The sequence below is a fragment of the Canis aureus genome, chromosome 1 (genome assembly GCF_053574225.1).
Source record: "Canis aureus isolate CA01 chromosome 1, VMU_Caureus_v.1.0, whole genome shotgun sequence".
Classification (NCBI taxonomy): Eukaryota; Metazoa; Chordata; class Mammalia; order Carnivora; family Canidae; genus Canis; species Canis aureus.
This window is the reverse complement of record NC_135611.1, coordinates 37,509,050-37,532,765: the sequence shown is the minus strand read 5'-3', so window position 1 is coordinate 37,532,765 and position 23,716 is coordinate 37,509,050. Positions and strand designations below refer to the sequence as shown.

General features: G+C 37.7%; 1 protein-coding gene across 3 annotated transcripts; it reads left to right on the top strand.

The window, feature by feature from the left end:
* The first annotated feature begins 856 nt into the window (after positions 1 to 856).
* On the top strand, positions 857 to 18,604 carry FBXO30 (F-box protein 30). 3 transcript variants are annotated; one of them, XM_077896094.1, is made up of 3 exons: positions 857 to 1,014; positions 9,516 to 11,568; positions 16,486 to 18,604. In XM_077896094.1, the coding sequence occupies exons 2-3, from the start codon at positions 9,532 to 9,534 to the stop codon at positions 16,687 to 16,689; spliced, it is 2,241 nt and encodes a 746-aa protein (XP_077752220.1). In that variant the 5' UTR covers positions 857 to 1,014; positions 9,516 to 9,531; the 3' UTR covers positions 16,690 to 18,604. The 3 variants fall into 3 exon arrangements, with proteins under 3 accessions (XP_077752220.1, XP_077752227.1, XP_077752236.1); XM_077896101.1 differs by lacking the exon at positions 857 to 1,014 and adding an exon at positions 1,985 to 2,121; XM_077896110.1 differs by lacking the exon at positions 857 to 1,014 and adding an exon at positions 2,168 to 2,311.
* The last annotated feature ends 5,112 nt before the right edge of the window (positions 18,605 to 23,716 follow it).

Sequence of the window (23,716 nt, the reverse complement as noted above, 5' to 3'; positions counted from 1 at the left end):
AAGTCTTCTGCGAAAGTGGCATTCAAGGCACCTTTCCATGCAGACCGCCTTGTTGCAGAAAGCCCCAGGCCCTTACGGAACTAGACCTTGCTGGGCTATCCCGCCTGCGTCCCAGGGAGGCTCCGCGACGCCTCAGTCCTGGTCTGAGCTCAGTCCCGGGATAGGTAGAACCTGCAAGGGACACTGAGCTGCAGGACTCAGGTGCATTGGGTTAGCAGGCAGGAAGGCCCGTGGCAGCGACCTGCAAAGAAACCTGCCCCGCTGCCTCCTCAATATGACCTAATGGGAAGGGAAACCGCACCGAGAATTAAGGGATCTGGCTGCTTATCCTACAATTTAGGGAGCTAAACACGCCAGTCCACATGGGCCTGGTTCCTCAATTCCCGAACTCCGAGTCTACGATTCCTTCTAGGAATACAAGATCCCAAAGTCCAAGAGGGCTTGGTAGCAGTGTGGGCGCGGAAACAACCCCCACCCCCCAGACGCGCCAAGCCCCAGAGTCTCGGGACCCCACCCTGCAGCTTCCGGGCGAGTATCCGAGGGCGGAGTGCGCGTCCCCGCGGGGCTCGGCGCGCGCGTCTCCGCGGGGCTCAGCGTGCGCGTCCCCGCGGGGCTCAGCGTGCGCGTCTCCGCGGGGCTTAGCGTGCGCGTCCCCGCGGGGCTCAGCGTGCGCGTCTCCGCGGGGCTCAGCGTGCGCGTCTCCGCGGGGTTGCAGCCGCCGCCGCTGCCGCCGCGGTGGCCGGGCCGGGCCCGTCTGGGGGGCGGGGCCGAGCGGGGCGGGGCCGGGCGGGGCCGAGCGGGGCGGGGCCGCCTGAGGGGGGCGGCCGCCGGGGGAGGTGGCGGAGGCGCCGGCCGGGAGGAGAAAAGGCGGCGGCCCGGCGGGGCTGAGAGGCCCGGCGGAGGAGGCGGACCGCGCGGGGCTGCGGGGCGCGGAGCGGCCGGGACCGCGCGGAGCAGCCGAGCACGGCGGCCTCGGCAGGCAGGGCCTGGGCCGCGGTTCGGCCGCGCGGGGCGGTGAGTGTCGGGAGGCCGGCGGGGCAGGCCGGCGGGGGAGGCCGGAGGCGGCGGCCGGGCCGTGCGAGGCCCGCGGCCGTGGGTCGGTCCCGAGGGCCGGGCCTGCGCCGAGCGAACAGAGGCCCGCCGAGGAGGGACGGCAAATGGCGACCCGACGCCGGGGACCGACCCCCGAGTCCCCGGGCCTGTCTGTGGGCGGGGGGGGCGGGGCCCGGCAGCCCTCGGGACCTCGAGAACCCGGCGTCGGGTCCCTCTGCCTTCGGGAGCTTGGGTGACGGGACAGACGGTCCAAGTAAGGCGGGGACGCGCCATCGCGGTCCCCCGGGATGAGAGAAGTTGGTGACTTTGCCGTTCCTGGTGGCGAGCGGGAGCGGCCGCCGTCCTAGCCTCAGCCCCTGCTAAAGGGAAACTCCCTGATCGCCAGGGCCGGGGGCTGCTCTTTGCGGCGGGTGCTCGGAGGGGGCGGCGGGGCGCGCGCTGGGTCGGGTCCGGCCGCCGGAGTCGGTTTTCGGCCGCGCTTCCCGCACTCGGACCGCCTCTTGCTTTTCTTTCCGAGCCGTGTCGTAAGCCCCAGATAAAGGATGGTTGGGAAGGAATTGACCTTTTATCCCACAACTGCTTTGTTGACTCGGATCCAAGATGACGCTATTTATGGGCATTCTGATACCAGCGTAGGCTAAAGCTTAAAACTTTGAATAAATAACAAACTTCCCAGACTCTTTGGACTATTCGTGCGTGTGCGTGTACCGCGTGGTGTATCCTTTAGAGACCTAAGAAGTTACAGGAGCAGGTTGTGCATTTGCCCCTATTTATTACCGTTTTGGAAAGCACTCCGGTTTTCAACGCAGCAAAGGGAAAAGAATAGCATAAAGTGTATGTTTAGGATTTTTCTTTTCTTTTCTTTTCTTTTCTTTTTTTAAGAATTTTTTTTTTTTTTTTTTTTTTTTTTTTTTTTTTTTTTACTTGACAGAGCACAACCCCGGAGCGGCAGGCAGAGGAGGGGGACGAGCAGGTCCCGGCGCCGCAGGGAGCCCCGTGGGGTCCGCCGGGGATCCCGGGACCGTGAGCTGGGCCAAAGGCAGACGCTTAACCGACCGGGCCACCTAGGTGCTCTCACTTCCTTTTTTTTTTTTTTTTTTTTTTTTTTAAGAAAATACTTTATTTATTTATATTAAGAATTTTTCTAAGGGTTCAGTTTTTCGGTATACAGTTTCCGCTGAATCACTGTTCTTTATGCTTAGTCACAGTTTCTTACTCCAGAAGCTTAATCGGGGATAACATGGTGTTTTGGTAACGTGTAAGTTGCCGATTCGTTTTTATCTAGTACTTTAATGCAGTGACATAAGGTTTCTGTGTGTGTGTGTGTGTGATTCTGGAAATACTCGGTGGAGTTTTGTAAATGTTCTCAGAGAACTGAAGTTTTTTGATACAGGCAAACTTTTATGCACTCTGGGTGTGCTGGGTATTTTATTTCAGTCCAGTATTTCTCCATCTCTAGCGTTGGACACTTTTAAAAAAATACAAAGTGTCATAATAAAATACCTATTAAAGGACAATAACACTTTGAAATAACACTTACAGTTAGGCAGGTACTTTGAGGTCACCACGTGGGTGTGGTTAATGTGTGTTTACTATTTGATACACTGTATTACTGAAATGTGGCTTTTAATGGGATAAGTCCTATGCTACTTTGTATGATTTTGGATACATCTTTTTTTTTTTTTTTTTCCTTTTTTTTTGGATACTCTTTTAACTGAGTTCCTAGGATTGTTTGTTTCATTCAAAGGAGGTATTTGGCTTCTTTGACAGTCTTCAATCATAGACTATGTAAAATATTTAATTTCAAATTCAGGTTGATGAAATATGTGAGATTGGCATTGAGCTCATGGTTTTTACATTGTAGGTAGCTAGATAGTTAAATACAGATAAGCATACCTCAATTAAAATCCAGTCTCTGAAAATCCTTTACAAAAAAAGGTACATCTTTTCATTGGAAAATGTTAACTAACATAGGTTATTTTCTCATACAATTGCTTTTTATAAGGTTTACAAGTAGAAATGACCTGATATAAAAAATAGTTTTACAGAAAGCTTTGCCTACATAAACATGGCTGTTGTGTAAAGTGAGTACATCCCTTTTCTGAGTATTAGACTGTATCCTGTTGGATATACACATAACCAATCTCTGTAGAGTTCTAAATTGTTTTCACAGTAGAGTAATTGCCTCAAGGTCACAAAGCTGAGATCCCTTGGAAACCCCTTCCCCTGTGCCATGCTGCCCATTTTAATAAGCTGAGTACCACCATTTAGGTGTATTATTTTTATCTGAGGATCGACGCAAACAGGTTCTAGTCCAAAGCATTAAATATTAATATTATTTTAAGTTCTGATGTAAGTCTGTAATAATTTCATTTGCTTATTTAGTGGAGAACATTGCAAGTAGTTAGAACTATCACTTTGGAATTAGCTACTCATGACCATATTTAGACACAGAAGGTATATGTTTTGATTATATCATAACTGGAAGGGAAACATTTGACAATTTTCCATATAATTAGGTCGTCATTCTATAAATAAAAAGAGCTAAAATTTGATAAAAGGAATGAATACAGTGTAACCCACTTAGCCATTTTGGACTCATCAGGAGTGCAAGTGCTTTGAGTTTGGAGTTTAAGGTAGTGGATTTTTTAATCTTGCCTAGTCACCGCACACCCCCCCCCCCCCCCCCCGCCACACACACACACACCCCTTTTAAACCAGTGAAATAAGATGTCCAGCTGAGGTTATAGATTTGCTGTGGTCTTTAAAACTGCATTTGGTCAGCAAATCACCCAGCAGGTGTTTGTATTTAATATTAATTGTACAACTAATTGTATTACTCTAGTACTATACAAGAAGGATGAGACTTACTCAGAGGAGCTTATAACTGATTGCTAAATGTAAAATTTCAGTCACAGACTTGTGTTAACTAATTGAACAGGTCTGTCTAGTTGTATTTCAGCCTCACATTGAAGCAACATAGAATAGAATTGTTTCATCTAGTACCATATTAACTGCAATATTAAACAGTTGGCTGATGCCACTTCCTTTTTTGAGCTGCTTTTCTTAGCCCTGTACCTACTTAGGCACGTGCGTATGTGTGGACACCTCAACCTCTGCTTTTCTTGTTGAAACTGATGCCTCTATATCCAAGTAACCAGTAACCAGAGCACACAGTTGATTAGGGAGTTAAAATAGTGGAAAAATATACGAGTAAATGTTTACTTCTGTGCCTTTTATGACTATTTTTTAAGATTTTAAGATAATGGAAGGTTGAAATGAACTTTCTTTGATTTCCTTGTCCCTTTGACTTGCTTTTTTTAATAGACGGTTTATCTTACTCTATATATAATGCTTGGAATGTATGATTTAGGAACTCAGTAAATGTTTGAGCACTATAGACTTTTTATAGCTGGTACAATAAGGTAATTTTGACTTAATTTGTGTAATACTAGGTTTGTAAAATTGTATTTTTTGATGAAGTATATGTAGTTTTCCATGAAATCAAGAATCTCGTTTTGGAATCCATTTGCCTGTTTATTATAGTATAAATCTTTCGTTTATTCATTTTTCTAAAATAAGTGAAGCTCCAATTAGGCACAGTCTGGAATATAGGAAACATAGGAATGGATGAGAACGAGATGGTTCTGCCACCTTCATGGAGCTTATAGTTTTCCTGTGGAGGTAGATATTAAAGGATAATGACTAGTTGTGACTAGTATAACCAAGGAAATATACAATGTGTAATGAGCACACAGCATCGTATGAGATCCATACCTTTGTCTTTGGTATTTGGAAAGTAACATATGGGCTGAGATTAAAGATTTGAGGCAGGAGTTATGGGGTGGGAGGGCGCCGCCCATCTTTGCATGTGTCTTGCTGACAGAGGTACACATAGCAGCAAGCTGTGTTGAGTACTTTGAGTGACTTGACTTAGCATATTTTAAAATCACACTAACTTGCAATGCTTTATTTATCTCCTTAATTATTTTAACGAATCTGGAAAAATAAAGAAATGGTTTTCTGAAGGCAATTATTTTTATGTATAGAAATAGCTTTAAATAACAAGGCCTCCTTTCACTGTATGGGACAATGCCATGTCTTAAACTATTTTTATGGATTGCTTGTCAGTCACAGAGTATGAATTGGCCAAGAATTTCTGTTTGAAAAAATTGAAACTATTGTAAGACATTTAATCATTTACAAATATTTTCTTTTTTTTTTTTACTTTTTTTACAAATATTTTCTAATCTAATGAGACTTCTTCCAGTTGCTCAAATTTAAGTGTAAATTATAGAGATGTTAAGATTCGTTTTCAAGAGAGTTTAAGAAAACTTAATATTGAGGAGTTTTAAATTAAGGTTTTGTTGAACTTGAAGCCTCAGTTTTAGCAACATGTTTTCTGATGGGCCTGCTGTGTGTTCAACTGATGTATCAGGGACGGATGTTTTAAACTCGTTTCACAGAATTCATGAGCAATTGCAAGATACTTTATGGAGGCATATTTAATCTGATAATGATCTTGATTAGAAAAAGGATGGATCAAAAAAAAAGAAAAAAAAAAAAAAGAAAAAGGATGGATCTGAAAGTTTTAATTTCTGAAGCAGAGGGTTTTATTCCCAGAATACTCTTTGGTTATTATCTAGTCCATTTTCTTAACTTATTTCTTAATATATTTACTTGTAAAATGAATTACACTTGATTCTTTGTATAGCTAGCTGTCTTGAAAATGGCTAAATTTATATTTTTCTGCAAATTTTACTATTTCAAATGCAAGTTATTTTAAAATTAGTCTTTAAAACTGATATTCAAAGCAAAGCTATGTGCTATTGTAATCACAGAGAGCCAAAAAGACTTTCTTGACCACAGGGGTGATTAAGTGTTGGAATAAACTACAAGCAAAATTGTGTAATCTCCATTCCTCAAATAACATCTTAAAATTGGATCACCAGTTACTGAAGTGCTGCCTGTTTTCTTAAACTTTTATGAGTAAACGTATCTGTTGTTGTCCATGTGCATTGATCCAGATCCAGATTGAAATCCTAGTTCTGCCACTTACTAGGGGATGACCCTGGACAAGTCCCTTCAGCCTCTCTGAACCTCAGTTTGCTCTTGGTTGTTATGAGGATTAAAGAACATTAAGTGAGAAATTTGGTGACAGGAGAAAACTGGTACAAATTAGTGTTCTTTTTTCCTTCTAAGTCTGCTTCAGTAAAGAGATATTGTGCACTCATTGCTGTGGATATTTTTATTTTTTAAAAACAGTTTTCTTTCTTTTTTAAAAAAATATTTCACTTATTTATTCATGAGAGACACAGAGAGAGAAGCAGGCTCCATGCAGGGAGCCCAACTGGCACTCATCACGGGTCTCCAGGATCAGGCCCTGGGCTGAAGGCGGCGCTAAACTGCTGAGCCACTCGGGCTGCCCTTAAAACAGTTTTCTTATTCTGAAGGGAGTAGTGTGGAATTAACTATTTACTTTGAAGCTTGAGAGCCCTCTATGTCTTCCTTTCAAACTTGTTGCTGTTTTACATTGAACTTAGTTGTCTATAGCAGTTGCTATTTTAAACACTTTGAATTAAGTGATATTTCAGAGATGTGTTCGGCCTAGTGTGGTCATATGATGTGCCATAACATAAAGTGTTCCTACAAGTTGCGAGAGCAGTGGTCACTTCTGCGGAACTGCTTGTATTTTTAGGTTCTCTCTTAGTAACAGGCTTATAACCCTCAACATGTGAGATGAACTCCATCTAGTTGTTGCAAAATAAGAACACTACAGCTGCTTTCATAATCTAATCACTTGGTAAAATTCGCCTTAATTCTTAATAATGTTTCTTTTTTAACATCTGTTTAATTTACAAATGTTTGTCGTCATTAGGCTGTCATTTCTTCTACTGTGACTCTTTAGCATGTCTGTGTTTAACTTATGGGTTCTGTCTTAACCTATAAACATTCAGAAGTATTCAGATTCATAATTTGTAATTTTTAAACACAATTTAAAAATATAATTTTGTTTTTAAATGCATGCCTTTCCCCCCCCCACCCCTATTATCAGTAAGTGCCATAATATCAACTCAGAACTTCTCTACTTAATCAGTAGAGCTCTAACAATATGAGGTAGACTTTTGTTATTTTGTTTTTGTTCGAGGAAATCATCCCTGGACTGGACAAAAATAAATAGCAATTTCAGGAGTAATTATTTTACATTAGCCAACTGGAACCCAGAGAGCACTTGTGGAAAAATATGTCAGAGAATTAGGAATCTTGTATGCATTGAAGTGATGAAAACAGGCTAAGAATTGACTTATTTACGCAGCAAATTGTTGTCTATTACAGTGTAATTTAATTTGGGGAATATTGAGATGAGTTGCCTGTCTCATTTGGCTATAGAGATCTGAAGTTTGGGAGAGGGATCTGGGCAAGGGTTATAGAGAAGTTTTCAGCATATGGGTGGTAATTGAAGCTTTTGAGAAATTGAGAGCACCCAGGGAGGATGTATAGAATGAACAAGAAATGACATGATTTCTGAGGAGGAACATTTTAGAAGAAGAGATTAAGAAATAACCAAAAAGGTAGGGAGAAAACCAGGGAAATAAAACATCCTAAGGAAAGACAAATTGTTCAAAAAGGAGGGAATAGTCATAATGAAGTCTGTAAAAAAAAAAAAAAAAAAAAATTGCCCTTTGGATTTAGCTCAGAGGATCTCAGAGAAGTTTTAATGACTGGCAGTCAAAAGAAAGCCAGATTAGAGGACTGTAGAGCTTATGGGAGGTATGAAGGGTTTTTGTTGTTGTTTTAATTGGTTTTTGGTTTTATTCTGGAAGCTTGAAAAGGAAAAACAATAGTAGAGGGAGATACTGTTTTATTATTTAGGTTTTAAAAAATGAAATAGTTTTTAAAATTTTTACTGCTCGTAGGAACAAGCCAATAAAGAAGTTGAATATTATAGACCAAAACACATTGAATAGGATTAGTACTTATATTTAAATCAGTATATTGTGCTGATATACTGCACAGTGATTTCCTGTTACCTAAAGTCTGAACTCCTTAGAGCAACATATAGCACAGTCTTCATGATTTGCTTTATTTCTATCATCCTGCCCTATCTCTCACAGCTACCTAGCATTACACCTTGTGATCCAGCAATGCTAGGAAATTTGTGGTTTCCTGATCATGTTTTGCTACTTGTTTTTCTCCATTTACATATGCTGTTGCTTCAGCATTCAATACTTCCCTTCCTTGCCAATGCTCTCCTTCCATGCTTAAGATTTCCCATCTTTGAAGATTACTATGAATTCTTCTCAAGCCCCTACACTTAGTGATAATTATCTTCTCTGTGTTAATCTGATTTTACTTTTGTCAGATTGATCACATAATAACATGACATGACTTTTACTGTTGTATCTCTGACCTCCTGCTCTAGCTCCTTGAGAGGAGGTACCATGTCTGACTAATCATTATATTGCCAAACCAAACACAGTGCATAGTAGTTAAACAATAAATAGGTGTTGAATGAATGAATGGAAACTGTGGCCCTCAGAAGTAAGTGATTTGCGCATAGCCAGGAACTGGAGCTGGAACTTGTATTTTGTAAATTCCCTGTTTGTTTCAATTAAGGCTTACTGTGGTGATTTGGTGTAGAATGTATTAAGGCATATGTAGGAGTGATGAATAGATGAAATCTTAAATGAATTCCTGTATTTAGGGGAATAAAAAGAAAACTTCTAGTAGTTTTAGTTAAATATATTCATGAAATTCAGATCATTCTCTCTTAGGAATATGATGAGGTCAGTGTACTATGGAGTGCTTCAGAATCAGTTTATTTGAAACTGAAAAAGTGAAAGCTAAAGCATTCTTTGAAATCTAAAAGTCAGGGTAGCCTGGGTGGCTCAGCGGTTTAGTGCCGCCTTCGGCCCAGGGCGTGATCCTGGAGATCCGGGATCGAGTCCCACGTCAGGCTTCCTGCATGGAGCCTGCTTCTCCCTCTGCCTGTGTCTCTGCCTCTCTCTCTGTGTGCCTTTCATTGATAAATAAAAAGCTTAAAAAAAAAAGAATAGCTTCCCCCTTAAAAAAAAAAAAAGAAATCTAAAAGTCAAATATAAAAAAATAAATAAATAAAAAATAAAAGTCAAATATGCATAAATTTGTTTTGGGCATCAATTTATATACTACACAGTATACTAGAATTGTAATAAGCATTATATTTTGAAACATTTGGCCTCTTAGGCATGTTGTTATATGGTATATAGAAATGAACTTTTGCATTGTTACTTGATATGAAGTACTCAAGTTGTTTCAAGATAAATTGATTATATGTAAAATAAACTTGTTTAGTATGCTTATTTTATATATTTCATCGTAAGATAAGTCACTATACCTTTATGACTTGATTTATGTTATTCAGCAGTTTTTAAAAATTAACCACTTTTTGCCTAATTTCTTTTTTCCATCTCAACAACTAGAGTTGGACTGGCCATTATGGAGGAGGAGCTGCAGCATTCACACTGTGTGAATTGTGTCAGTAGACGGTGTATGACCAGACCAGAACCTGGGATTTCCTGCGACTTGATTGGTTGTCCATTGGTGTGTGGAGCAGTTTTCCATTCTTGTAAAGCTGATGAGCATCGACTTTTATGTCCATATGAACGAGTGCCTTGCTTAAATAGTGACTTCGGATGTCCATTTACAATGGCTCGAAATAAAGTTGCTGAACATCTAGAAATGTGTCCTGCAAGTGTGGTGTGCTGTACTATGGAGTGGAACCGATGGCCAGTTAGTTATGCAGATCGGAAATCATATGAAAATCTAAGCAGAGATGTTGATGAAGTGGCACAATTAGATATGGCCTTGGCCCTTCAAGACCAAAGGATGCTTTTAGAGTCTCTCAAAGTAGCCACCATGATGTCAAAAGCGACTGATAAAGTATCAGAACCTAGAGAACAAATCTCAGTTAAATCAAGTGTCCCAGAAATACCACATGCTAATGGTTTGGTGTCTGTTGATGAAGAATCTTACGGTGCACTTTATCAAGCTACTGTAGAAACAACCAGAAGTTTGGCAGCTGCTTTAGATATCCTGAATACTGCCACAAGAGACATTGGCATGTTAAGTACAAGTCTTTGCACTTCCCCAAGTGAAATGAATGAAGAGCAAAATGCCAGGGGAAGCTTGCAGAATAGACACTTGAACGACCAGGACCATCTTTATGACGATGAGATAGGAGCAGTAGGTGGAATTGACCATAACAACACAAGTCTGGATGTCCAGTGTGAACAAAATGGTTCCAGTGATTTATTGTGTGACTCGAATACCAGTTCTTATGGCACTTCTGCTCTTTGTAATGGCTTTTCTTTGGAAAATCTATGTACACAGGCCATAGACCAAAATCAGAAATTATATGGTGATTCAAAACAAAGTACCTTAACAAATGGAGAATGTATAGCATCAGATGGCACCTCACCACCTTCCAGTTCACTTTCAGTAGCAGCACAACTTAGGGAAGCACTACCATCTAGTGCTCTGCCTAATGGCACAGTTCAGCATATCCTCATGCCAGATGATGGGGATGAAGGAGCTTTGTGTTGGAGAAAAGTAGATTTAGGAGACTTGAGGAATGTTGATGTCTTATCTTTAGGTCATCCTCCATTCAAATTTCTTTCTAACTCCTGTTGGTCTAAACCAAAAGAGGATAAAGCAGTAGATACATCAGATTTGGAGGTTGCAGAAGATCCAATGGGCCTCCAAGGAATAGATCTAATTACAGCAGCATTGCTCTTTTGTCTAGGAGATTCTCCAGGTGGGAGGGGTATATCTGATAGTCGCATGGTTGATGTTTATCACATTGACTTTGGGACTCAGACTTTTTCACTTCCATCTGCAATATTAGCTACAAATACAATGGTTGGAGAAATAGCTTCAGCTTCAGCTTGTGATCATGCCAACCCACAGCTTTCAAATCCAAGTCCTTTTCAGACACTTGGGCTGGATTTAGTATTGGAGTGTGTTGCTAGGTACCAACCCAAGCAGCGTTCAATGTTTACATTTGTTTGTGGACAGTTATTTAGGAGAAAAGAATTTTCTTCCCATTTTAAGAATGTGCATGGTGACATTCATGCTGGACTCAATGGCTGGATGGAACAGAGGTGTCCTTTAGCATACTATGGTTGTACCTATTCTCAGCGTAGATTTTGTCCATCAACACAAGGAGCAAAGATTATACATGACCGCCATTTGAGGTCATTTGGAGTTCAACCATGTGTATCTACAGTATTAGTAGAGCCTGCTAGAAACTGTGTATTGGGATTACATAGTGACCATCTAAGTAGTCTTCCTTTTGAGGTCCTACAACATATTGCAGGCTTTCTTGATGGCTTCAGTTTATGCCAGCTCTCCTGTGTATCCAGATTAATGAGGGATGTATGTGGCAGCCTGCTTCAGTCTCGTGGAATGGTCATACTGCAGTGGGGGAAAAGGAAGTATCCAGAAGGAAATTCGTCATGGCAAATAAAAGAAAAGGTTAGTTGAATCTTAACTATATCATCCCCTTATTTGACATACAGTAGATACTTAATGTTGCAGAATTAATAAAGTTAAAATCTTGTTGAAAAATTGACCATCCTTTAAAACTTATACTTTAATTCAACAGACTTTTTAAAAATAATGATAATTAATGAAAAACTAGAATTTTTGTCATAATCACATGTTTACTACAGCCATCCTAGTACTAGGTTCTAATTTAATATGAAGAAGGCCACTTCTGTTACTTCAGTTGAGCAGTTCTATACTCCGTTCTTCTGTAACAACTCCTTTTGAGTCTGTGCTAACTGCCTTCTAATTTGAGTTCCATCTGAAACATTTTCACTGTAGGACAATGGAAGAAGCAAGAAGAGGTTTTCTGCTGCTTATAATTGGCAGTTTCTTTCCATTCCTAGCAACTTCTTTCTTAGAACTTAGTATTTCAGGTAGAACTTAAAAAGAGGGAAATGAGAAGAGTTATAGATGCTACTACTAGTAAGTGACCAATGGAGTATTTGGGGGCTAGAAAACATGATGGATGTGGAAAAGTGTTAGGTCGAAGTGAGGTAAGAGTAGGGTAGTTAGATTTGATATTGGTAGGGACTCTGGGTTTAGTAGAGTACAAGAGAGTGTTGCATATTGGAGGCATTACCTGTAGATGTAGCAGATCTGGCAGCAAGTCCTGGTTCCACCATTTTTCTCTTGTGAAAATCCATTTTAGCCCACCTTTATTTTATTTTGTTTTATTTTTATTTATTATTATATTTTAAAGTAATCTCTACACCCAACATGGGGCTCAAATTCACAACACTGAGATCAAGAGTCAATATGCTTTACTGACTGAGCCAGAAAGGCACCCCTACTTTTGTCTACTTTCTGTTTGAGGCACTAATAGAAACTAGAAGTCATTATAAATATATTTTATTGCAGGAGTTTTTCATTTTAGAATATAAACATTTTGCATTTTATAAAGTAGGAAAAGTTTGCCAAATTTCACTTTGGTTGCAGAGTTCAAATTTCTGGCTTTGTTTTTACCACCCTTAGTTTTTCTCAGACTTTTACTCATTGCTTCAGTTTTTCAGAATTCTACATCATCATCTGTGTTCTTCTGAGGCTTTGACCAACAATTTGAATATACTATTTATTTTATTATGTTTTTCCCCAAATGGGAATTTTGATGGCAGAAAGTTTTATACTTGCTGTGTATATGTGTGTATACACATACAGATAACTTGGTATCTTTCTACCATTTGAGATGGGGTACTTTGAGCATGATCTCTTTTTGTCCTTGCCCACTAATATTGACCTATGAGATGAAATATTTTCTAGGGATTCTATTCCTGCAAGAAAATCTTACCTACTCTTGGAGTTTAAATTATCATCATTTATACAGATTACTCATACATCCATATCCTGGCCACTTTCTCCTGAACTCCACAGTGTTATATACAAGCATCTTCACTTGATTATCTCACAGGTTCATCAAAAGCAGCATGTCCAACCTACTCCGCATCTTTATTCCTCTTTAAAAAAAAAAAAAAAAAAGATTTATTTTATTTTAGAGAGTTTTGTGCACATTGGGGAGGAACAGAAGGAGAGAGAGAATGTCAAGTAGACTCCCTACTGAGCACAGAACCCACTGTGGGGCTCAGTCTCACCACACTGAGACCATGAACTGAACTGAAACCAAGAGTCAGATGTTCAAACCACTGAGCTACCCAGGTGCCCCTCTGTCCCTCTTAATCTCAGCGAGTGGCATTATTATTTATCAGATTGCCTAAACTAGGAATTTGGGAGTAAGGGTTGACTTCTTTTTTCCCCCTTTATTTCCATATCTAGGTAATCATAAAACCCTCCTGAGGCTTCCTTCTTCATACCCCTCAGGTTTGCTTTACTGTTCCCACTGCCTAGTTCTGTCCTCTTCAACTCTCTCTCCACAATAGCCTGACTGGGTTTCTTTTTTCTTTTTTTTTAATTTATTTTTTATTGGTGTTCAATTTGCCAACATCCAGAATAACACCCAGTGCTCATCCCATCAAGTGCCCCCCTCAGTGCTTGTCACCCAGTCACCCCCACCCCCCGCCCACCTCCCTTTCTACTACCCCTTGTTCGTTTCCCAGAGTTAGGAGTCTCTCATGTTCTGTCTCCTGACTGGGTTTCTATTCCTAACTGGGTCACTTCCCAACATACTCTCTATATAAGGACTAGAGTGATAAATATTTTCATAAATACAGTTCTTACACTATAGTTTTTAATAGTTTTTAAGTTTTTATAGTTTTTATGTTTGTTCATTGCTCTGGGACAGAGAAAGACTCCTTAAGGAACCATTTAAGACTTAATAATCTTGTTCTTACTTACTTCTTCAGTTTCTTCTTGTTATTTCATATTCCAGCTATGTTGATTTACTTACAGTTTCCTGATGTTTTCTTTCTTAGGGCCTTCAGATGTGTTTCCTACATCTGAACACTTGCAATATCCTAGACTTCTGTTAACCTATTTACTCTGTCTCTATTTTATGGATGAAGAAATTGAAGTTTAGAGAGCTGAAGTAACTTGTCCAACCAATTGATGGATTCACATCTAGGAAACCTGTCTCTGGAGTTTGTGGTGTTCATCATCTGCTCATTTTACAGATCTTACTTCTTTAGGAAAGCCTTCTGGAACCCTACCCTGAAGCTTTCAGGGAGGTATACTGCTCTGTACTCCAATATATTCTTCTACTCTGCATACCCCTACTAGAGCACTCTGTATGCTGTTTCATAATTCACTGATGAATTGTTGGTTTCATTGGACTGTAAGGTCCTTGAGAAGTGAGACTCTCTGGGAACCAAATATCTACTGCCTAGAACCTCACTGCCATGTAGTGGGCACTAAGTAAGTACTTGAGGAATACTTCTGGATGAAAAATTGGCCCATTATTAAGAAACCATCAGGAGATGGGAATCATCCATTTTTTTCTTAGTGTTTCACCAGATTCTTGTGGAAGTGGGGAGGCTGTCTGCCGTGATTGAATCTTTCATGAATTTGTTCTGCTGAGGCTTAACAAAACTCCTAATTCTTCCTATAGTTTCTTAGGTATGGGGAATTGTAAGGGAGGCTAGTGATATCTGTAATGTCTATTGGTAGCTACTCTCTAGGCCTTCATGGACTCCTGGGAAAGAACCCTACAGTAGGCATAATCAATATAATAACCCTAAGGAATACTGGGAGTAAGTACCTTTTATGCTGAACAGTGGTGATTTCTGTTGCCAGCTGAAAAATAAGTGTTCCCAAAGAAGTTGAAGGTATCTGGCCACCTTGGAAGGCATTACCTTCCTTTCATGAGACAGTCTAATGAGTGCTGAAGGCTTTCTTCAAATCCGTGACTGCTTTCTTAGAGTATCTGCTGTTTACTGGGCATTAAGTGTGCACTAACATTTGCCTGGTGATAAGCTTAGCTAGGATGCCTAGGCTTCATCTGTCCCATTCATGCTTGTACCTGGGTCTGTCCTCCATTTGTGCTTATTACCTGTGTTTGGGTAGCTTTATATTTAGAATTGTAAAGATGAGAAGAGGCCACAACTGTCATTGCTGGACTAATAAGATGACATTGTTTCAACACTTAGAGTTGCTGAGCTGGCTAAAGGGGAAGTAGCTCATATTTTTACCAACAGACACATGAATAGGGATGGTAGCTGAATTTTTGTCTAGAAATGGCATTTTACAATGATTTGGAATAAAGTAAGATTCATTTTACAAAAGCGTTTTTTTTTTAATTTTTATTTATTTATGATAGTCACAGAGAGAGAGAGAGAGAGAGGCATAGACACAGGCAGAGGGAGAAGCAGGCTCCATGCACCGCGAGCCTGATGTGGGATTCGATCCCGGGTCTCCAGGATCACGCCCTGGGCCAAAGGCAGGCGCCAAACCACTGCGCCACCCAGGGATCCCACAAAAGCGTTTTATATAAATTTTCAGAAACGTGTTGAATAAATTGAAATACCTGTACTCATGAATATTACTAAGTACCTTTAGTGCTTATAAATAGTGGAATGATAAGGCACTTTGGCAAAATATTAGTGTATTTTTTAAAGGTTTTATTTATTTATTGGAACATGCACGAGTGCATGAGCAGGGGAAGGGGCAGAAGGAGAGGGAGAAATAGACTTCATCCTGAGAAGGGAGCCCATTGTGGGGTTGATCCCAGGATCCTGGGATCATGACCTCAGCCAAAGGCAGACACTTAACTGAGCCACAAGGCACCCCATATTAGTGTATTTTTTAGTATACTTCATGTAGTATAATAGGAATGGAAGAAAAACTTCAGAAAAAAAATAATACGTGTATCACCAATATCTCCAGACTCTGAGTAATTCTATATGTCCAATTGGATAGGATGAAAGAAGAGTGTGTAATATATTATTTTAGGAAGTACCTCTGAATTTACAAGGTTATGATTTTTTAAAAAATTGCTTAGGGGCACCTGGGTGGCTTGGTGCATGGCTCACGTCATGAGATTGAGCCCTTTGTCTGGCTCAGCATGCTCAATGGGGAGTCAGCTTGAGATTCTCTCTGTCCCTCTCTCCACTTGGGTCCTCTCTCTCCTTTCTTCCCTCCTTTCTCTCTCAAAATTTCTTAAAAAATTACTTAATAAGCCAAGTTGGATGTAGTATTTAATGTCGATTTTTGCTTTTCATTTATTTTTTTTGGTTACTGCATTTATCGAAGTTAAAATATCATAGGAGTGATTTATTCTATAGTTATTTGATAAACAGATTTGTCTCCAAATGGATTTACTCCTTTTCAGTTTTGTAGCTAACTACTTGGAACTTTATAGGATATTTCTCTAACAGTAGAAATGTTTGCAGGTGGAGTAAGAAGTGTATTTTGATTTTTGTAAATTGACTTGTTTAAATCTGAAGTAGAATTTTCTTTTAGGTGTGGCGATTCAGCACTGCATTTTGTTCTGTTAATGAATGGAAATTTGCTGACATCCTAAGCATGGCTGACCACTTGAAGAAATGCAGTTACAATATTGTAGAGAAACGGGAAGAAGCCATCCCATTGCCATGTATGTGTGTGACACGAGAACTCACTAAAGAGGGCCGTTCACTCCGCTCAGTTTTAAAACCTGTACTTTAAAAACTGTAATTCTACTTGCACACACATGCAAGCACCTAGTATAATTTCTTTGTAATATGTGACACTTTATTAATGTATTAAAGATTACAACTAGCTAAATTTATTGCCACTATGTATATAATGTTTTGAAGTGACATATATTTTTATAAAGTACTGTTTAGTTGGGAAAAAGTTGCCTTAATGTTTGAAATGTGTGAAATTTTTGGAACTTGCTGGACAGGGTGATTTAATTTTTAGCTGCATAATTTTCAGAATTAGTATTTTTAATGGTGTGCATATTTTAGTTTTTAAATTTTTTGTTTCTTAAACTAACAAGATCCTGACCAATTTGTCCCTCATGTTTTTTGTGGGTTATAACCCATGCATTCAGAAAGCAAAACTTTGATTCAAATTTTTGCAGCATAAGTTTTTCAGATAAAGACATTCAATTGTTTAAGGACTGCCATAAATCAAAGGATTTTTATTTTAGTGCTCCCCTTATACAATTGTTGATACATTGATGATCTTTAATATATATTTATGTAATATTTAAAATCATGACTAATGTTTGGTAATGCATTTATCATGTTTTAAAAATACCCACAAAAGTGTTTTCATCTTATGTATTTGCAGCTCTTATACAGAGAGTGACCACATGCAACTTCCTTTTTTTCTAAGACACCACATCCAAAGACTCTTAGCAATGTGTTTTATAAAATGAAAGCCAACAAAAAGCATGAACTTATTTAAATTTGAAACTGTTCATGGTATGATATATTTGCTAGGTTTTTGATATTGGAAAGAAGAAAATATACCTCATTTAAAGTTCAGATTGGACATATTGTATGAATAAATTTCAAATAATCAGAATGCAAAGGGCTTAACTTTATTTCCTAAGCATTTAGAATTTTTGCCTTTTTATGTTTATAAAAGTCACAACTGATACTATTTTAAGACATTTAACAATGTGAAATTTGGGGTCTTTGTAAAGTGACAATCATGAAATGGAAAAATATGTCTCTGTTGACAGTTTCCTTAAACCATTTCCAGGTTTATTTCCCATTTACTTCTCTACCAAAATGTAAGAATTGCATCTTTGTGTGAAGATTAAGGTATAACAGAAAAATATTCGGAGTCCTATTTTTGAAGTATTGTATTATAGTTTTCAAATTGATTTACACTATTATTAACCTAATGTGGTCAGTTAAAAAAATGAATATATCAATATTTAGAAATAAATTTCAAAGATTGGGGAATACTTAAATAATTTGTTTCAATTAGCTTTCAGTATTTGGTAGTCTAAAATGGATGACAAGTTATCTTGTTATACAATATCAAACTTATATTGTGTTTTCTCTTGCTACATTAGTCCCTGAGAGTGCTCTATTGTTACTAGGGTAACAACACTATGGCAGTTAAACTGGGCAGATGTGTTCCTTGGGCATTAGAGAAGGACTCTGAACTGCTTAAGACTCCTTTTGGTTGGATCAAGCCCTTATTACAGTTGAAAATATAGCATTAAAGACTAATCAATTACTTTGTCTCACCTATCATTTCAGTTAGAACATTTCTCAGTACTTAAACTTTCAACTGTGAGATTGAATTATATAAATTGTCTATTTCTGAAAAAGTCAGAAATAAGATAAAAAACTCTAAGATAGAACTGCCTTTCCAAGTTTTGCTGAAGAATGTGTCTGGTTAGGATAGCACAAACATTAATGTTTTGTTTTATGGTTGTGCTTGTTTGGTTTTTAAGTTTAGATTCCTTGTTTCTACACTGGATCATGAGATATTTAACAGTTTTCCACCTTATATTTCTTTTACACATCTTTGGCTGTTTTCTTTTTTGTTTGTTATGCCACCATATGATTTTGTTAAAATGTTTTCTTTGTGCAACATTTGTTCAAATTCTAATAAAATTAATATTTTTCCTTTATGTGGCTCAGTAACTTAAAAGGAAAAACTTTTGTTTAAATAAAATTTTAATACTTGTTTGAAAGATTCCAAATGCAGTGTTTCTAAGTAGATTTTCTGCATATTGTAGGAGTTGTTTGTTATCATTGCTCACCCATGTTTTACTGGTGAGAATTTTTTTTTAATATGAAAAACTCAATTAACTTTCTGTGCCCTTTCAGTGTCCTCCTGAAAGTAGTCCCATCTAAGAGTATTGAAAGGCTGAAGAGTTTCTGGCGATACTGTTTTTCTAAAACCTGTCATGGGAACAAATCTATCTAGCCTTTTAAGTGTGAAAAGGTTTGTATGTCATTTAAATGTCATTGTCATTCTTTGCTCATTTCTTAGTTTTTTCTAATCAGCAAGATAAAGGGCAAGTATGAAGATGGAAGAAAATATCTGTATTCACTTTTATCTGCTGCCTCCTTTGCCAGAACTGCATGTCTTTCTCTTTCTCTCTTTAGAATGCATCTTGCTCACTCCTTCTCTCCCTCTTTTCATTAATTTAGTAACTACAGTATCACCTTTTATCTACTTATCTCCCTTTCTCTGCCCTTCTCTTTCTCTCTGTCTATTGAGATTCACAGATTATTTACAGTAGAGGTTCCCAAAATGTCCCTGGACCAGTAGCATCAGCATCACCTGGGAATTTGTTAGAAATGCAGATTCTTGGGTCTCTCTGTAGACCTAACCAGAAGCTCTAGTGTGGAAACTAGTAAGTCTGCTTTAATAAAGGCCTTCAGGGGATTCTGATTTCACAGTTAAGTATGAGAACTTAGAGAGGAGCCTGGGACTTGCCAGCTGTTCTCCTGAATGATGTGGTATTGGAGTGGGTATGTTTGTGTATATATACACGTATAATCGAAAATTAAGAGTAATGGCAAGTTATTTGTTACCATTTGGTTAAGTTAAATGATGTTTGTTGTTTCCATCTTATAGCTATATGTCAAAGTACATTGGGTACTATGGTGGTTGGACATTTTTTTAAAAACTAGTATTTACTAATATTTAAGATTTACTGTTATTACTAGTATTTCACTTGTGTTTCTTCTCTTCAAAGTAAATTGCAGTGCAACTTACAGTTTATTAGCATTAACCTTTAGCCATCATTTGTTCTCATTCTTGTTCAGTGGTTGCAGTCATGTGAACATACTAGATTTCTAGGATAAGAGTAGAAGTAGACAAATACTGGGTTAAATCCTACAAAAATATGAGAATCCTTTCAACCCTATCATTAGGAGATACTAACGATTGAGTTTCTGGTTTATTAGTAGTATAGAATCTGTTTTACTCTTTAACCCTATGCTACATATCCCATCAATGTACTTGCTATTAATTATCCCCTGACCATGGATATTGGGATCTTTGTAACTTTGAAGATAATATGGTTTTCAACAAAACTTCCTTATCCCTTGAACATATGGTAGCTAATGTTACTATATTAATAGCATATGGTTAACCTCTGGCAATCTGAATGTAGTTTTTGGCATTTAGAAGTAAAATAGATTTCTTTACATGTTGCATCCCAATCTAAAAAGACCTAGAATTTATTAATTTAAAAAATTTTCTAAGGGATAGTTATGCAAACATTAAAAAATGTGTTTCCTGCATGATGCATCATATCAGAAGGTGATGGATTGGGACCTCCAGGGGTGAATGTTCAGAATTGTAATAGAAGAAAGCAATTGGCCCGCATTCTCTCAGTAGACTGGACAAAGTCTGGATGGAAGGAATTTCACTAATAGGTGTTTTGGCTGGTTGTCTAAATATTGCTCTAAGTAGTTTTATTTAACACACTCATGAGGCCTAGAAAGTAAGAGAATATTTGTCATCCCTTTAGAGAATATCAACTCATCAATGACTCATCGACTGTATTTAATGTAATTCAGTGATGGGTTTTGTTAGGATTTGATCTAAATCTGATTTCCAAAAAAAAGTTTTGAGGTGTGTAAATGAAGGCCAACTTTAGTAAACTTCTTTTTAAATAAGAGAAGAGGAAGGATGGTTTCCTTCTAATGTCACCTTTTATGTAATTATTTTCTTTTCTTTGATTTAAAAGATCAAAGTAAGTTCAAAAGATAAATCTTTCCAAGTTTCTATTTTAATGATGAAAAAACTGAGGTACTCAGAGTTGAGTAGTGATGACTTTCTGGGGATACTTCAGAGAAATGTGTCCTGACATGGTTTACTTTTCTACTTTACAAATGCAGAAAGAGAAGGGACACTTAGATACAAGGAAATTACTTTGGAAAATACTGTTGCCTACCATACTTGATTCCTAATATCTGTTTTGGAAAGTTATATTGGGTAATACCAAGAGGGAAAAAAGTAGAAATAAACGAAGTATGGGTGTTGTTCTGAAAATCCTTTGCAAAAACTAGGTCTTCTGCTGAGTTTTTACAAGTATTTATTTGCATGTATAATCTCCATAAATTGGCCAAGAGGATTTTAATAGATCTTGAGGTATATTAACAGAGATACATCTTGAGGTGTTTTTTTCCTTTTTTACCTTAGAACATTTTTTTTAAAGATTTTATTTATTCACAAGAGACAGAGAGAGAGGCAGAGACACAGGCAGAGGGAGAAGCAGGCTTCGTGCAGGGAGCCCGACGTGGGACCTGATCCTGGGTCCCCAGGATCACACCCTGGGCCGAAGGTGGCGCTAAACCGCTGAGCCACCAAGGGCTGCCCTCCTTAGAAAAATTCAAAACTGACATTTTTGTGTTCAGAATGCTTGACATTCAAATGTGTTATTTAGGGAGTGACTTTTCATTAATTCAATAGTTACAAAGAAATGGTTAACAGGATGCTTCATGAATGTGCTCTATGTAGTAAAAAGTCATTGATATGAATCTACTGTTTTATGATTTTTTTTTCTCTTTGACATGCTGGTCTGAGTATTGTTTACTATAAAGAAAAGCATTTCTGAAGCAAAATGACAACTTAAGTTTTTTTCTTTTCACTAACACCAGGGATTTTAAGCATCCCCCAAATCATTTTATTAATCTATTTGCATGCAAGTATTGTGATAGGAAATGGTTCTTCAATACATAGCTAGTTCTAGTAGTGATAATATAGTGTGTTTGAAAGTAATAAAACTACATTTCTGTTGAACTCTTTAAGACTAACCAACTCATCAAGTCAAATTATCCTTTCCCAGGAAAAGCAAGTTCATAAGGTTTAATTTTTATGTTCTTCTAATATAAAGTGCTAGAATTCTTTTTTTCTCAGACAAGATCCTGAAACAGATAAATAGATTGATGTAAGCCTTGGTTCATTCTATGGCAAAGAAACTGACACATGATAGCTTTCCACACCCCTTTTCAGTCAAAGAGTAAAATTAATTGTTACACTATTCATTGATCTAATAATATAAAAACAGTAGCGATAATGTGTTATTGCTCAAAAGATTGAAGTTGAAGATAGGAGATCCTGCTCTTTGCTGTCCTGGAATTCTCTTTTCAGTGAAATCCTTTTTTTTTTTTTCCATGTTAATTGTCATTACTGCTTTTTTATGCTACGACTTCAGCTTTCTGACCTGTTGATCAAAATAACCGAGATGAAGTATGTAGAGTTTTAAAAAACTTGTTCTAATCAGCATTATGTCTAGTAGTTTTGGTAAGTTTAGATTTGATTAAGTAACACATTCAGCTTCTTTTAAAGTCTCAGCTTACAAATTTGTAGCTATAAAAAACAAGTCAGCATTCAGATTTAACTACATTATTTGATTATAAGAAGTCAAACCATGGAAATGGAAATGATTTAAGTATAACATCTGTCCAAGAGTAGAATTACCCAGTGAATATTTAATTATGTCACATGGGTGTCTTTTGTATCAATTGATAACTTAAAAAAACTATGACTTATATTAGGAAGAGATTTAAAATAGAGAATGGTATTGATTTCCTACAACATTCCAAAAGCTTTGTGATAAAAACTCTGGCATATGAAATAAATTGTTTTGAATTGTTACTAATTCAGTGGAAATGAATTCTTAAGATTTTTGTGCTGCATATAAAACGTTGTTCATTTGATCAGTGTTCAAGCACCAATCAGTTCTAAAAACTTGAATGCATTCTGAAAGGTAATTGTACTGACTCATTCACTTACCTCAGATGTCATTTAGATTCCAATATATCTTTTCTTCCCATGATTTACATTTATGGTTGGTTTTTCTGAAATGCTAAAGGGTATGGTAGTTCTTGAAAAATTTGTGAAGTAAAAGAAACTAATTATATTTAGTTATATTAGTTTAGCCTTTTATATAAGGCTACAAATTGTGATTCCATTTATGTGAATTATCCAGAATAGGTAAATCCATTGAGACAGGAATCAGATTAATGGTTGCTAAGGGCAGGCGGGGAGGAGTGGGGATAGTGGGAGGTGATTGCTAATGGGAACTGCTTTTGTTTTAGTGATGAAAATATTTTAGAACAGGATAGTGTTGATTATACAACATTGTGAATGACTAAATATGCTGCTGAATTGTACACCTTAAAATGGTAAGTTTTATGTTGTATGTATTTAACCACAATTACAAAGCGGGAGTAATTTGCAGTTATTACCAAAGCCAAAAAGCACCTTGCTCTCAAGTTTTGTGAAATGCTCAAGTTATGAATTAATTTACAGCATTAGTAATGTGACAAATTTATTCAGTTTAAAGTCCTAATGAAATTCATGAATCCCATAACCGAAATACTGCTAACGGCAGCAGAAATAAAGTTGTAATTCATCACAATTTATTAATACAATTTGAACTGAGCAATTGGCTTTAGTGTCAATGTTCATCTTTCACCTTTTACCTTATGATTCTTTGGGGAACATTTCAATCACATTTTTTAAAGGTCTGTTTTTAAAATCATGCTTTGAAAACAATTTGTATAATTTTCAGGATCTTTTTTATAGTTTTATACGTTGTGTTTCTTTTAAAGAGTAAATACAGTGATGTATTACATAAGACTAAATTAATAAATTGAATCATTGTATACATTTTGTATTCTTTTGTATTATCTTGTGGGAGAAACATTTGAATCTTGGGATTGGTAGATACTTTAATGATTGTTTAGGGTCTCATTTGATATTTGGAGAAATGAAA